Here is a 16,069-nt window from a genome sequence, read left to right on the forward strand (position 1 = left end):
CACTGTGATTTGCGGGGTTTGTAACTTTCTATTTGAACTCTCGCCAAGTATCTCGTGATATATCTAGATTCATTTCAGCCTTCCATCTCTCTGGTGTTTGTGAGGTATTGTGTGGGTTTATTGAGAGGAAATTGAGTATAAATAGAGATTACTTTTTGAACCTTATTTCCATCATTCTATTGGAGGAGGTTTTTTTCATACAGTCCCATTCCATATGTGTTGTAAGAAATGCCTCAGTTGTAAATATCTAAAAAATGCAGTCCTTAGGAATGTGAACTCTTGTTTTATTTGTTCAAATGACTTAAGCTCCTTGTTATGAAGAATGTGATGCAAATCAGACCATTTTTTACAGCCGGCATCTACATGCACTGTTGCAAAATCCTTCAAATAACCTGCATTAGCCACGGATGAGGTTTGCTTCGTCAAGTTTGTATAGCTCTGCAGATTTTTAGGGGTTCATCTAGTCTACTCACAGAGGCCCTTTTTGATATTAAACCATTGTGTATATGAAAAATCCTTAATCCATAATACAAGGGGTGTCAGTTGGATTTATTAGTAATAGCTAATTGTAGTGTTTTTAATCTGTCCTTGCCATATACATTTTTCAAGTGCAGATTTTGGATTTCCCAAAGGCAGCATCTAGGACAGATAATGTAAACCAGTTAGAACATCCATACATACTCTCTCTATCATCATTTTGAAACGTTAGTAATAATATTGTATCTGGATGCATATGCCAACATCTACAACAGATCGAGTGGCTGTACTTGCAGCCTTCAGGCTGTCACTTTGTCACTTTACGAATGAAAGGCAGGTGCAGCTCAGTAACACCAAGAGGCACAAACTGTTCTTCTGTCCGGAGCTTGGAGACACTTCATTTATAGCCTGCTGTTGTTTGTTTTTCAACAGGATTTGTATTATTGTTTATTTTTGTCACTTTAAATAAAAATGAATGTTCAGGACCTGTATGTCTAACAGTTGTATTTTAATATATTTTGTGCATAATCAAGAATATCAAGAAATTAGGCAGGAATCTATGGCCTTGAGGTAAATTGCAGGTCAGGGGGCCTCTCCTTCGCCTACTGCTTTTTCTAATCTACTTGAACTGATCTATTGATTATTCACATCCATTATTAGACTCTGACTCATTTCCCTGGATTCATTTTGATATTTCCTGAGTTCCAATGAATGGCGAGGAGGACAGATGCAGATGTGTGTCGGCCAGTCTTTTAATTTGTTTTTGAGTTGAATTAGAAATGGAAACGATGATGAAGTACAGCAGAGTCTCATAGACACAAGATCACTGTATCAGCTGGTTTTTCCAAATTGTACTCAATTAACATTTTGAAACCTGAGTAAAATGACTTGATTTCTTCTAAACACATGGGAAGAAGACAATGAGCAAGGAAAGAAGAAATGAACCAGAAATCAGCAAGGAATTATTAAAAAGCACAAGAAATTAGTCTAAAATTTTTAAAAAGATAGAAAAAACAATAACAGCAAAACAAACAAAAAATATGAAAAAGAAACGAAAAAAAACAAGGCAAACATGACTTAAAGACTTTTTATTTTATAATAGTTCTGTAACATAATTTAAAGTTTGTATTTATGTTAATTATACATATATTTATATACATACATACATACATACATACATATATATATATATATATATATTCCCTAGCTTTTTCTTTTTTCCCTAGACATTTTTCCCTAACTTTTTAGAAATAATTTTCTAAATTCACTAATTTCTCGCAATTTTTTGGAACATTTCTTACCAAGTTGCTCATTGCCTTTTTTCCCATGTTTTTTAAAGAAATTACACCAATATACTCAGGGTCTAAAGGTTGAAATACTTGTGAAAGGCAACTAAAAGCAGCAAAAGAAAAGTGATGTTGCTCCAGGTTTCAAAGGGTTAATAGAAAAAAAAAAAAGTATTTGCCTTTTTCAGATTCATGCCGTCTGTTAAGACATCTAAGAAAATCGAGAGACAGTTCCTATTTACCTCAACCAAAGAACAGTCAGATGTTGAAGAGAGCAAGGCTGGAGGGTTAATACAAAAGGGAGAGTGTTTAAAAAATCATGCAAGCTAGTATAAAGGACTCACTGTTGCATCACCTGTTTCCACGGCTCGGCCCCTTTACCATGGCAACGGAATGCCGGTTGGGTCGTCAATGTGGGTGTAGAAAGAAGCCTAGAGGAGGATCAAGCGTGTGTTTAGTCTATTAGAGCTGCAAAGCAAGGACGGGCTCCGTATTACAGCCCTGAAAGAGTTACATCATTGAGGAGGAATCCTTCTCCCCCCCGTGGCTTGCTAACCAAGCACGGTTCTTTCTTTCAGCTGTTTCTCTGTTGATTGTGTAAATGGAGGAAGCGAGGAAAAGCTTAGTAATTGGGTCTCTTTGTGAAATGTCAAGGAACATTTTTTATTGCCAAGACATCCTAATATAAATGTAGATTTAAGTCCAGCCCTGATCAAATCCCTCAAACCTGCTCGCCAAGAACCCTCTCAGAGCACATTACAGTAACTGATCACTTGTGTTTGTCCTCTTCCTCCTCTCATCACAGGAACAACAGAACGTGTCTGTCTGATACAAGGTACAGTCGAAGCCCTCAATGGTGTCCACAACTTTATCGCGGAGAAAGTCCGCGAGATGCCCCAGAGCGCTCAGAAACCTGAACCAGTCAGCATATTGCAGCCACAGACCACCGTCAACCCCGACCGTGTCAAACAGGTGAGACACTGTATGCTCAATAAGGTCAGGGGATGTGTGGTCACTGTGTGGGAGGAACAGTTCACGTCCAGGACATGTCGTTCACCAGTCTAACTTGTTCTCTGGGCCCTGACCCACAGTCTGGTGGGGTCAGGAAAATGTGAGGGTATGCGGTTATTTTTACCTCCAGTCTTTCATAGCGAGACAGAGCCAGGTGGCAGCTGCAGCCTAAACCCCTGGGATTAACAAATCGCTGAGTAAAGCGGGGGCTGGTATAGTACTCTGACTCAGTGAGAGGTATCCCTCTTCCTGTCAACCATTTCTGCTGTTAATTCTTCACTTTTTTACCTTTTATTGCTACTTCAATCTTTCTATTTCTCTGCAGGCCAAACTGATCGTGCCCAACAGCACAGCTGGGCTCATCATTGGCAAGGGCGGAGCCACAGTAAAAGCAGTGATGGAGCAGTCAGGGGCCTGGGTGCAGCTCTCCCAGAAGCCAGAGGGCATCAACCTGCAGGAGCGTGTGGTCACCATCAGTGGGGAGCCGGAGCAGAACCGCAAGGCTGTGGAGATCATAGTGCAGAAGATACAGGAGGACCCTCAGAGCAGCAGCTGCCTCAACATCAGCTATTCCAACGTCTCGGGGCCGGTGGCCAACTCCAATCCCACCGGCTCCCCCTACGCTAACACGGCCGAGGTGCTGCCTAACGCAGCCGCAGCTGCTGCCACTGCCTCCAGCCTTCTGGGCCAGGCCGGCTTGACAGGAATGGGCGCCTTCCCTGCCGCCATGTCCAGCTTCTCTGGCAACGACTTGCTGGCCATCACCTCAGCTCTCAACACGCTGGCCAGCTACGGCTACAACACTAACACCCTGGGTCTGGGCCTCAACCCTGCAGCTGCCTCTGGGGTCCTTGCTGCAGTAGCAGCTAGCGCTAACCCGGCTGCTGCTGCTGCAGCTAACCTGCTGGCCTCGTACGCCAGCGACGCCTCCGGCAGTGCTGGCCACCCTGCCACAGGCCTCGGGGGGTTCTCTCTGGGTTCTCTAGCAGCTGCTACAGGGGCTTCCAATGGTTACCTAAATGCTTCATCCCCACTGATGGCCTCTTCCCTACTGGCAACAGAGAAGCTGGCGGATGGGGCCAAGGACGTTGTTGAAATTGCTGTCCCCGAGAATCTGGTTGGTGCCATTTTGGGGAAAGGAGGGAAAACGCTGGTAGAGTACCAGGAGCTAACAGGGGCCCGCATCCAGATCTCCAAAAAGGGAGAGTTCATTCCTGGTACTCGGAACCGTAAAGTTACCATAACAGGGTCGCCAGCCGCTACGCAAGCAGCGCAGTATCTGATCAGCCAGCGGATCACGTACGAGCAGGGCGTGCGCGCTACCAACCCACAGAAAGTGGGCTAAAAGGAAAAAGAAGAGGAAAGAAGGAAAGGATGAAGACAGAGATAGAAGGGAATTGAGAGGGTCACGATGAATAGAAAAAAGAAACGTCCAAATATCTGTTCAATATTTCAGTATCAAATGAGAGAATCACAAAGGAGGAGGTGGGGGAGACAACCAAGATAAGTGTGTGTGATATGTGAATGTGTTTTTAGGGCTGACGTCCTGATGTTTTTTAAAAGTTTGTGTCGAGTCCTTTTGACGATGGTGATCAGAGTAAGCTGAACTGGTCCACTGCCAAGCTGCAGATTCAAGGGTGAGGCCACAGGGTTTCACCCTCCTCCAAAACCTCATAGCTGTTTTCCTTTTTTTTTGTTGGGTTTTGTTGGTTTTGATTTCAGTTGCAAAGCTCAGCTCCCGGTGAGCTGAGCGTGTCAGATGAAGTTCCAGCCAGCTGATAGAGCTGTTTTACAAACCTTGCTCTTTGTATATAATGCAGTCGGCATTGTTAACAGGGGAGAGGTTTTATGACAAGCACCTGGTCATCTCAGTCTATGGGGAAGCAATCTGAGTATAATTTCTTTAAAGAAATCATATCTATGTTGACATATGTTGAATTCTGGCTCATATCATAATTGAAGTTTCTAAATTTGGGTATTTTATCTTTTCATCCTTTATTTATTGACATGGTCTCATTCAAACACAAATAGATTCTTTAAACCTGTGAATGCAGGTTGATCTGAATGTAAAAACAATATTAGCCTATTGCTATTTTTTATTTACAGGGATCAAATATTGTGTTGCAGTGAAAGAAATGTATAACTCAAACCCAGACTGAACTTCACTGTTGCTGTCTGCAAGTATAGTTCAGGGGTTAAATAATCAATGTGAGAGGATAGAGGAGACACACAGGAATGTATGAATATATTTTACATGAACACACATATAATGCTCCCACAAACACTGAAACATATTTGCATATTCAGTCACAGCTACAAACACACACAGACAAATATGTTGTTCAACCCTTTCTTGGTGCTATAGGATTAGGTTTATATCTTTACCATGAAATCAGAATCTCTCTGGCGACTATTTGTCTTGATTTAAAAAAGCTGATGTGTCGTCCAGCCATTAGTAGCCCATTGGATCTGACCCAGCTTCTCACCTAATGAAAAAGGATTGATTTCAACCTTTCACGATGGAAAGCAATCCACTCTTTAGATCTCAAGTCCATCCTCGCTCCCAAAGCAGGTCTTTTTTTTTCTAAAAATTGGCCATATGCTGACATTATGTTTGCCTTAGTCACACATTTGTAACTCCCAAACTTAAAGCTCAGACTACCTTAAAGCAGTGTCTAACCAGTTCAGTTGGCAAAGGGAACAAAGCACTACAAAAGCATTTTGATAAGAAAAGCTGTATGAACCAATATCTGTGAACAAAGAAACTATTGCCTTTACATTAAGGGTACCAAATAGTCAAGAGACACACACCAATGAAAGGGAAGTAGAATAAAAACACTTGAAACGAAGGTTTGGACTCATTTTTTCCATGAGCCTTCCTTCCCAGTTTGCATCAAGACAAAAAACAAACAATACTTCAGTTCATCCAGGCAGCCTGTTATTGTTCCCAAAACACGTTCACGCTCACTAACTGCGGGTGGAGCACGTAATAAAACATCATGAAATGTTTTGGCATCATTGTCTTTTATGGGCAATTGTTTGTCTAATGCAGGGAGGCTAATTGTCTAGAGCATTTCCAAGCACTTGAAGATTACCTTGGCTTCCTTCTGTGCTGCTATCCATGGTGTTCATCCTGAGTACACTGGGTCTCTGAAGACTGCACTGTGAGACATTAAGAACACAATGTAAATCTGTCTGTCCCTGCTGGGATGTGAGTATATTTTAATGTGCACATCTATGTCACATAAACAAGACCTACCAATACTGACAGAAGGGATATATCCACAAGAACATTTATACTCCAGCGTCTTGTGATGTTTCTGTTTACCAGTACCAATGCACTGCACTTAAATTAGCGGACGTTTTCTGATCAGAAAATTATTCCCACCACACTTTTTCCTGCATTGTATTCTCCAGTCCTATTTCGTCCCCACTCTAAAGACATCTTTCAATTGTCCCCATCAACCCAAGCTCTATGATCAGCTTCCTGAGTCCACGGCTGGCTGTGAGGGTTGGTGCTGAGTAGTGTCCCAGAAAATCAGAAGCACTCCCGTTTTTTGGGGGAAAATTTACTGAACAGCCTTTTCATTTTCATAAGTCATGTTTGAACGTATATGAAAGTGTTTGAAACAACTCTTTGTGTCTGAACATTATGTGTGGAAATTGCAACAGTGAGCCTTTCTTCCTAACTGAAATCTCTCCTTTCACTACGTGTCTGGAAGGCTTCACACACCCTGTTTAGACCTAGCATCAACATGCGTCTCGGGTGATCTGATTACAACTGGATAGTGCTAAATACTCGTTTAACCAAGACACATTTCATGCTGAGGGGGTCTGGGATGCATTTGACCACGTATGTTTTGTAGTCGAAACCTGGACGGGACGTCATCATTGCAGGACGTGATGGTTGTTTTTGTGACAATGTGGTAATGTTTTGTAACTTACCCATTTTATGGCGAGTTGGACGGAGTATTGCATGACTATCCATTGACTTGCCCTGTTGAAGGAGACGTGTTGAATTTTACAGAAAGCGATATCTCCATCTGTACTGACACAACTGCTAACGTGAGTAGCGAGTATGCTACAGAGCAGCTAGCAAAAGTATAGAAGTAATAGCTAAAGATGCATGATAGGTGCAGGTGTAAACGGCGACGTGTCTTGGCGATGTGTACGGATCTCAGAAACGTACGCTAACACCAGGTCTAAACAGGCTCACAGTCATCCATAACTCCAATCTGGCCACTAATGAAATCATAGCATTAGATAACCTTTTACTGCCCGAGATTTTAGCATATAACAATACTAATAATAATAAGAAGAAACAAGCACAAAACAAGGGGATGTTTTATCAATGCAACTGGACTGCTTGACTGCAGAGAGCTCTCCTTGAAAGGTCTCTGATCATTACATTGTGCCAAATCGGCTCCTATTTCTCTCGGCCCCTCATTAACTTTCCTCTTTCTCTCAACATTTGATTCCCCTGCATGTTGCTGTTTCTCACCGTTCTGAGATTCCTCCTGTGTCCTGACCCCTGTCTGTGCTTCTTCCTACACTGTGCTCTCCCCCTCTTTCTCCTTCCTCCTGTCTTGTCTTCTCATGGGTGGTGTGTTGGGTGTGCTGCTGGTGGTGGGAGTTATGCACTAAGTCATAAGGGTATGAAAATATTTTCCCAGGCCGTAGAGTTCACAAGGCTAAAATGCACAGAAAAACACCTGCCTCCAAAACTGTGACACCCACAAGACCAACCAGCAACGTTAGCTCAAACGATCAAATTCCCTCTAGAAGAAGAAACAGCAGGATTTCAACAAGTTTAGACCGTGAACTATGGCCTTTTAAGGGAAGAGAAAGTTGTTGTTTTTTTCTTCCAAAAGAAGGCAAATCTTGGTTGAATAGATATTCAAATGTTGGCTGAGCAAACTGAGCTCCAGTTTCAGCCTCCAAACAAAGCATAGGTAGGACAGAATGCATACGATAGCGAGTAAGGTGGGAACTTGTTTGTGACCTCAAGCCGAAACAATGACATCCTTTATGCATATCCTCTTATCTGAAAATGACTAGAATTCATTTCTGTGGAATACAATATGTCATGTCATATGATCTATATGTACTTTATTGTAGCTATTCTAGTTTGTAGTCCAAATGCAGTCCAGCGTTGTCGATACAATGTGAACTATGTTATATTTGTGTGGATGATGAGAGTGCCAACTAAGCCTGATTAAGATTAGCTTTGCGATTTGTTTGTGCATTATGATGACTCATCATCAACCGGTGGTGTCCATATTTCTGTCATTGATGATTTAGTTTGACAGTAAGAAAATGTAAAGAATATTGGAAGCAATATAGTAGCATGTTGTCCTGTTTTGTGTTTTATGTCTGTTGTATGAACCTTTGAAATTACTAAGATTTTGAATGAATAGGTTTACATGTACTTTTTGTAAGTTATGAAAATGCTGCTATTTGATAAGTAAACTATACAAAATATTTTAGTTGAAAAGATGTCTGGTCTGTTGATTAGAAACATGCTCTAAAAGGCTGGAGCATAAAACGAGGTGTATAGAATACTATACAGTATTGGTAAGATAGTAAAAGTAATAATAGACTCCATAGTACAACCTGTGCCAAACTAGACCTCCGCAGCTTCTGAAATTGTAGATGTGCGATCAAATGTTAGATATCAATAACTTGTTTAGAAGTGCTGATCAAGTGCCAATCAAACATTGTCTTTTAAGTTAAGAAAAGATAATCAAATACATGACTTAAGAAAACAAAGGACAAAGAACTTTTTGTGCATTGTTTTATCCCATAGGTACATAGAGTAAGAGTTAAAGATTGTGATTTTTATGGATCCATGTTGTTTTACACTCCATGCATCCCTTGTGTGTTTGTTTGACCTGTGGCTTAAGTACTGCTGTCTCACAAATGTCTCTATAGGCCAGCATGGACTAAGCATAACATGTTATAAGCATTCATAACATACCATTAACAATCAAAAATGTGTTTGTGGAGTTAGGTGTTATCTTTTTGCACGTCTTCTATTGCATGGTATCAAAGTAAAATTATGGAGGAAAAAAAATTACAAAAATTTGCGAGGTGTCTCGCAACATTCAAAGACATAACGCTGCATGCAGTCAAATGTAAAGCACTTAAGTTTACTCGCCTCATGTTTGAAGAGTTGTTTTTTATGTTGTGAGTTGGGAGGGAGCTCATTATTGTCATGTTGGCCCGAAAAATAAAAGACACACACACACACACACACACACACACACATACACACACACCTTAGATCAAATTCTCATGAATCAAGTTCATGTCTCATCATCAGAGAAGATATTTTGATTTTTAGGTACAGTGAGGAGTATTAAAAATGTGAAACAAGCAAACGTGAAAATGTTAATCAGTGCATTGGCTCCTTGTGTTTTTTTTTTTAGGATATCAGACATCTTTTACAAACAGGATGAACCTCATAGAACCTGTCCCATCATGTTCTGAAATTTGTTTACGTCACAGCTCGAAAGCCCAGATCTAATCTATGAATGTACCCATTTACTCTTTTTTGATTTCTGTCGAATGTTATCAGTCTTTAATGTAAATTCAGGGCAGGAATGTCAAATACATGTAGAGTTAATATCTATGTCAATAACAGATTTCAGCTATAGTCAGGTAGGCCTCCCACGGCCAGAGTCATGAACCACATGTTTGAACACAACTTCCGATTCGCTGTCAACATTATCTTGTTTGTTTGGTGTTGCATAAATGCACTTTACTGATCAGTGGGTCATATTGGGTGTAAAATGAAGTTTCAACAGTTTATTTATTATTATTTTTTGCCATTCTTTGTTGCTCTGATGTATCTTTAATTTATTTATTCCCCGATCCTGTTGGGTCTCATGAATGATGGAAAGGGCTGGAGTCTCAGACAGAATAGAAAAGTAGCACCTCTTTCCTCACTGGAAGGCTTCTCCTTCACATTTCCTTCAGCAGAGGTTTATGTCAATCACTGGACCAGGAGGGATCTAAACACTTTTTTTCCCCTTTGCATCCTCTTTTGTTTTAAATTACAAAATGGTTTTTCCAGCAAATGAGATTGAAGCACTGGGCTGAAGGTACTGAGGGATGGAAGCTCAAAGTCTGGCTGATGGAACAGTCAGATCTGAGAGACATAATCGGCACCAGCAAAATGAAGATGCCTCTGCCACCTCAACATGATAATAATCACAGAGGAAACCTATTAGACTTTGAGTAGTAAAGGCCTTGTTACATGAGTGATATTTCTCTCCTTAGTTTCTGTCACAGACCCCTGTCTTTGCATTTACTGCTTCACATCTGAATGCCAAACAAATTACAGAATCATTCCAAAAGTTCTGTTTGTTTTTAGTTTCACTTCAAATGTGTCCTGGACGTTCATCCGCCCCCACGGAGCCCTTTCACAAGAAGGCTAGGACTGATTTTCAACACCACAAACTGGCTAAGACTGCTCACTCCTCTCTTTAAACCTCGAGTGTCGCTCTCTCAGCCTACATGACATCACGATTTGTGTTCCATCACACTGAGCACCTGCTACTGTGTCCGCCCTTTAAACGGATTAAGGTATTTCTGAGCCCTTTCGTCTGAGAAAATACGTGATTCTTTGCCAACCCGACATGAGGCCATTTTTGTCTTTGACCCTCTGAACCTCCCATGAACTTAGTTAACTTCTCCATCACCAAGAACTCATGTATGTGTTGGATATTTTACACCACTTTATCTGTCAAACTCTGCCAGACTGTTCTTTTGTTTCCTGGTTATCTGGACTACTCTGCAGGGTTGAACGCTTGCTTAGGTGTAAACTCAAGAAAGCATGCCAGTACCTTGCAATCATTTTCATGTCATAAATTTTCTTTCCGGGTTCGGTTTGACTTCATTTAACCCTCTGTTCTTTCCATCTCAGAAAAAAATGGACTGACAGCATAAGATCAAATATTCCAACCTAAGAACGGTGATGTTTTGTTGATTGGGTACATTTCTCTTTGATATCAATGACAACGGTTTTGTCTTTCGTTTGTGATGAGGAGAATCTGTGAAAGTCCAGTGTTAACTACCTAAAGGGCTTTCTAGGACAGCATTTATATGTCTTTTAAAATGAAAAAGTCCTCTGAATATATTCCGAAAAGAGAGGAAAATGTCTTCTTGTGCCATTTTAGAAAAAGTGTGAAAACTTTTTATGGCAAATATTTGTCAGCAAGAGTGCCAAATAATTCCATACTGAGCCAAAAGGCAGCCAGCCTACATAACTAAATGTTAGATCACTGGAATGGTTACCTCCCATTTCCACTCCCCTTGAAAAACATCACCCTAATTGTACAATGTTTGAGCTCATGTCCCATTATTGTTATGCTGCCAGTCTGTTTTCTGCTTTTGTCAGAGAAACATCTCAGAAGCAGTATATTTTCTAAATGATACACTGTTGGTAAAAAGACAACAGCTACTATGGTGAGGAAATGAGAGGATTTTAAAAGTGTCATTGTTTTTATTATTAGTTTATTTGAGCATTATTCATTAATAGATTTAACGGTAATGACTATTTAATGTAACTGTAGTACTGTGTTTGTAAAAGAAATTCAGTGAGTTGTGTTTTATGACTCGTGGACTACCAGTGAAGTCAGCATTTCAGTGTTAATAATTGAATTGTTTTTTAAAGATTATTTTTGCGACGGCAACAAAGAGTCATTATAAATGTTCATTTTAACATCACTTGTCTTCTGTTCCTTTTATTCTCCACCTTGTCCCTCTCACTTGAGTGAAGGGTCGAGTGTTTATATAATTGCAACCAACATGTTCGATGAATAGATCATTTTTTTGTGGAGTGCTGAATGTGAGCACATTTTAGATGTGAACGAGGGCCATGTTTACATGAACACAATGATCATATTGAGAAATCAGAACGGCAGTTATTTGGCGAAAAGCGGCAAATTTCAACCTTGGTTTGCATGAATTGATTTGATAGTTTACTAAGGGCAGACTGTTCGATAATAGATCCTACATTTAGTAGCTGATTATGTTATTCAGCTTCAAAAGGTTGAATTGTTTCCATAGAGTGACTTTGGTCAGAACCCATTTATAAACATGAGCATTTATTTAATGTGGTTAAGCCTGTAAGGCCTGGGTCTTCAACAGGGGGTCCTCAGAATTACTACAGGGGGCCCCACCAAATTTCTGCTTCATCATTTCATTTCTGCCCATTTTTGCTGTGCCTCTTCAGGGTGGAAATTCCACACTGTTATTCTACCTCAGGGTTCTGTATAAAAGGTAATAATAATTTATAATAATAACAATGCATTGGATTTATATAGTGCCCTTTTTTAAGCTCAAGGTCGTTCTACACAGATCGAAGAGGATGAGGATGTTGAGGGAACCAGTGTCAGCAAAGGTGAGCAGATCGTTGAGTACTTTGAGAAGAGCAGTTTCTGTGCTGTGGAGGAGACAGAAACCAGATTGGAGGGGTTCGTACAGGTTATGTGCATGGAGATGGGATTGGAGTTGTGTGGCGACAATGCGTTCCAGGATTTTAGAAAGGAAGGGGAGGTTAGAGATTGGGCGGTAGTTAATAAGGGATCCTGGTATGGGCGGACACACTTGTTGTTGTTCAAAGGGATAGTTCATATTTATTTATTTGTTTAGTTTTTGGGGCATTTTTGCACTCAATTGATAGGACAGCACGAGTTTGAAAGGGGGAAAGAGAGAGGGGATAATTGCAGCAAAGGGCCGAGGCCAGAACCAAATCTGTGACCGCTGCGGTAAGGACACAGCCTTCAAACATGGGGCACCCGCTCTATCCACTGAGCCACCAGGTGCCCCATAGTTCAGATTTTTTGAGGTGGGGTTGGATGAGGTATTTATCCATAATCAGTGTATTACATACATAAAATGATGGTTTGCGCTATCCATATTTGGGGAAGCAGGCTGAAGTCCAACACACTAAGCAATGTACTGCTGCAAATGGGGGTCAGGAACAAAACATATTTTAGCCACCTAAAAAGTATATATCAATTTGAGTCTATAATACACTAAAAGTATTTTCAGTGCTTCAGTTTTCCCTTAGGCAGCCTTTTGATAGGGAAACAGTTAGCAGCCTCAGCTCCCCATCTATGTTCTTGTCAAAGTCACCAGACTCCATTGAGAAAATCTGTAATTTTAGTTTGCTGAACACAGAAGCTACTAGTCTGCTGGTGCTCCGATCAGTTAGTTAGTTAGTGGAATTGTGTGACTGGGGTTTTAAAGGTTTAGTTTATAATTAACAAATTCATACAACACAAACAAACAAACTGAAGCTGCAGTTTTTGTCAATTGAGTCTGACTCTGAAAATAGTGCAATAACAGCTCTATTTCCCTGTTAAAAATCATTGTCTGACATTGAGTAAAGCGGTAAAAATACTCTCAATAATGCATTTTGTTGCTGACCCCTCCAGCAGTTCATTGTTTAGCTTCTGTGTCAGACTCCAGCCTGCTTCTCTAAAGGGTGTGCAGACTGACCACTCCAAGTAATATAGTGACTATGGATAAGTGCCTTATACAACCCTACTTACAAAAATCAGAATTATCCCTGTAAACCAGTGGACGTATGAACAGTACTAAAACAATGTCTTTCTAAAGGGACAAAAGAGGACTAAGGACATTATAGGTGTTACATTTTGACAATGCATTGGGTGTGTGACCTATGGAGAATTAAAAAGCAGCTGGCAGCAGTTAGCAGCTGGCTCAAAGAGGAAGAACACCAGCTGAAAATGTCCACAAATTGAGAAGAAAATTAGATTCTGGAGCTCATTACCCCAATAGCGGAGGACGACATCAGCTGCCATATAATAGTTGTGGTAAATGATTGTGATTGACATGTTAAGCCATTGTTATTGTTTATAAAGCTCTGCAGACATGTTATATGTCACACTACAGGCCAGCACTGTTGTGTTACATTTCAGGGCCATCACGTCCCTTTTGCTTCTGCAGTGTTTGCATGCCGTCTCAAATCACGTACTGGAGCACCATGATGCCGCCATTGTTTGGTTCCATGTAAAAATGTGGAGGAGGTGTAAAGCAAGGGATTTCATATCAGCCCTATAGCTCAATCTCTGTGAAAAGAGCTAATAATTTAAGCTTTGGGTTTTTTCACATATTAAAATCTATACACGTGTACACATGAGCATGAATCCAACATATTATTAGCAAAAATAAATTTGCCTATTCATAATTACCATATAATTTACATTACACCCATAATGATAGGCTAACCAGTAGGTCTACCTAGTGCACTAGAACAAACAGATTAGTGACAAGGGAAGTTCAAAATGCTCGGCTGTCACGTGACCAATGGAGGCTTCGAATAGTTCCCGAAAGTGTCTGGAGGGCCATTTGAATACATTATAAGGAGAGACAAAACTCTGAATTTCGCTAAATAGCAGTCAATAACCAAGACACATGAAGCACATCATATGTAGTTTCATTATTATATTATTTTTTAAATTAAAACATGCTTATAATTGAAGATTAATGTTAACAGCTAGGGTTAGGTTAGACTGATTAATGTCACACTCAGGAGATTCGCACATTTCAGCAGCTCAATAGTCAGAGGCAACAGAAAAAAAGGGACTGAGTGCTAAATAAGGGTTAAATATGATTCAAATACAAAAAATAAAATATATTTTAAAATGCAAAATATATAAAATCTATACACACACATGCACATATACACACACACTTATATATATATATATATATATATATATATATATATATATACTGTAGGCTATATGTATAGTACTTTTATATATAAAATGTACATAGTATAAATATGAGTGATGTGGATATGACATGTATGGTTATGCTGACATATTTTAGATTAACCTTACTATGGTAAAGGAGCAAGTTGCTGTTTATTGCTTATATATATATAAACATGTATTTTATTTATCTTTGTCTGTCTACTGACTTACTTACTGCAATTAATTAATTTCATTAATATCTAATAAACTCAGAAACATAAATAGCACATCAAGCAGTTGGTATATGTCCTTTTCTTGTGGTGTCCTCTCAGATAGTCTCCACCATTCTTTGCTGTGCTGCATGGGGACGATCCAGGCATGTAGAGAAAGGTACGCTGACACGCAGATGAGGAAAATCTTGTTGAGTAATGCCAGCAGAAGTAGTCTTACACTATTACCACAGATTACAACTACAAAAAATATGAGGTTATCATTTTCAAAAACTGCATTAGAACATTTTACCCTAAGAAAGAGCACACCATTAGGAAGCCTTGTATATGATTTAATAAAAATAAGAAACAGGGAAAGGCTTGCAGAAGACAGGGAGCTGACACTCAGGGTGAGGGTGCTGTCTTAGTGCAGGGAGTCTCCAGGCTCCACTGAAACCTGTGTAGGTCTTTTGCTGAAAGAGGGAGGGAGAAAAGGACAGGAGAGAGGGTTAAACATACCTTTATAGGCCTGGGTGGGAAACCGCTTTGTGAGATGAGGCGTGTTTGTGCACTAGCTTCAGTTATGGAACTTTGTTAGTTGTGTTAAGTTTGTTCTTGTGAATTACTCGCTTGGAAATTAGCTTTTGCTGTGCTAACCTCCGCAATTGTCTATAGTGTTTCATATAAGGCCTACAAATATTGATCCTTTTTGAATAATTTATTAGACTTTGATCCTTTGTCAGCCTGCCCGTCCCTGTGTCCAAGCTTTTTCCTTTGTTTAAAAAGGTCTAGGCTACTTCACTGTTCTATGTCATCACACTACTGTGAATAGAAGAGACTAATTTTAATACAAAGTGTAAACCACTGCATGTGAATGCATGAATTAGTCAGATCTGCGCTCCAGAGGAAAGCCTTCATTAGGCTGTGTAATATTGCCCTCTACTGGATTTATACGTTAATAAACTGCATTAAACAAGCATTCTGTGTTTTTATAACCCGCTTCAAAAAAGTTCCTCTAGCACCCAGTGCTCCTAGTGTAAGTTACCAATATACAATAACAAGATTACATATATAACACCATAACAAAAAATAATACAATACAGTTGTGTAACAATGTCAGTATTGAGAATAATTCTCCATTAAGCCTAGTGTGTTTCATTTTTCACTCACTTTTTGACTTACCCTGTGATCTCATTCAGGTCTTTCAGCTTTCCTCCCTTTGCCATCAATGGAAAATCAGCTGAGCCGAAACATGATAAGGACAAATGGAGTTAACAGAATCACAAAGCCAAAAACACTCACCCTTAAATTACGTTTCTGTTTACAGTAATGTTTTTTAACATTATGTTTAGAT

General features: G+C 39.9%; 1 protein-coding gene across 2 annotated transcripts in view; it reads left to right on the top strand.

Moving 5' to 3' along the window:
* Positions 1-14,398, top strand: part of nova1 (NOVA alternative splicing regulator 1) — a 37,855-nt gene extending 23,457 nt beyond the window's left edge. The window contains exons 3-4 of one of the 2 annotated variants that reach the window (XM_042499766.2): positions 2,569-2,735; positions 3,100-14,398. In XM_042499766.2, coding sequence (XP_042355700.1) covers positions 2,569-2,735; positions 3,100-4,119 — 1,187 coding nt within the window. In that variant the 3' untranslated portion in view covers positions 4,120-14,398. The remainder of the gene's footprint in view (positions 1-2,568; positions 2,736-3,099) is intronic. The other variant, XM_042499767.2, reaches the window with a different exon arrangement.
* Positions 14,399-16,069: the final 1,671 nt, after the last annotated feature.

The sequence above is a fragment of the Plectropomus leopardus genome, chromosome 15 (assembly GCF_026936395.1).
Source record: "Plectropomus leopardus strain MGB_pleo_1.0 chromosome 15, ASM2693639v1, whole genome shotgun sequence".
NCBI classification, from domain to species: domain Eukaryota; kingdom Metazoa; phylum Chordata; class Actinopteri; order Perciformes; family Serranidae; genus Plectropomus; species Plectropomus leopardus.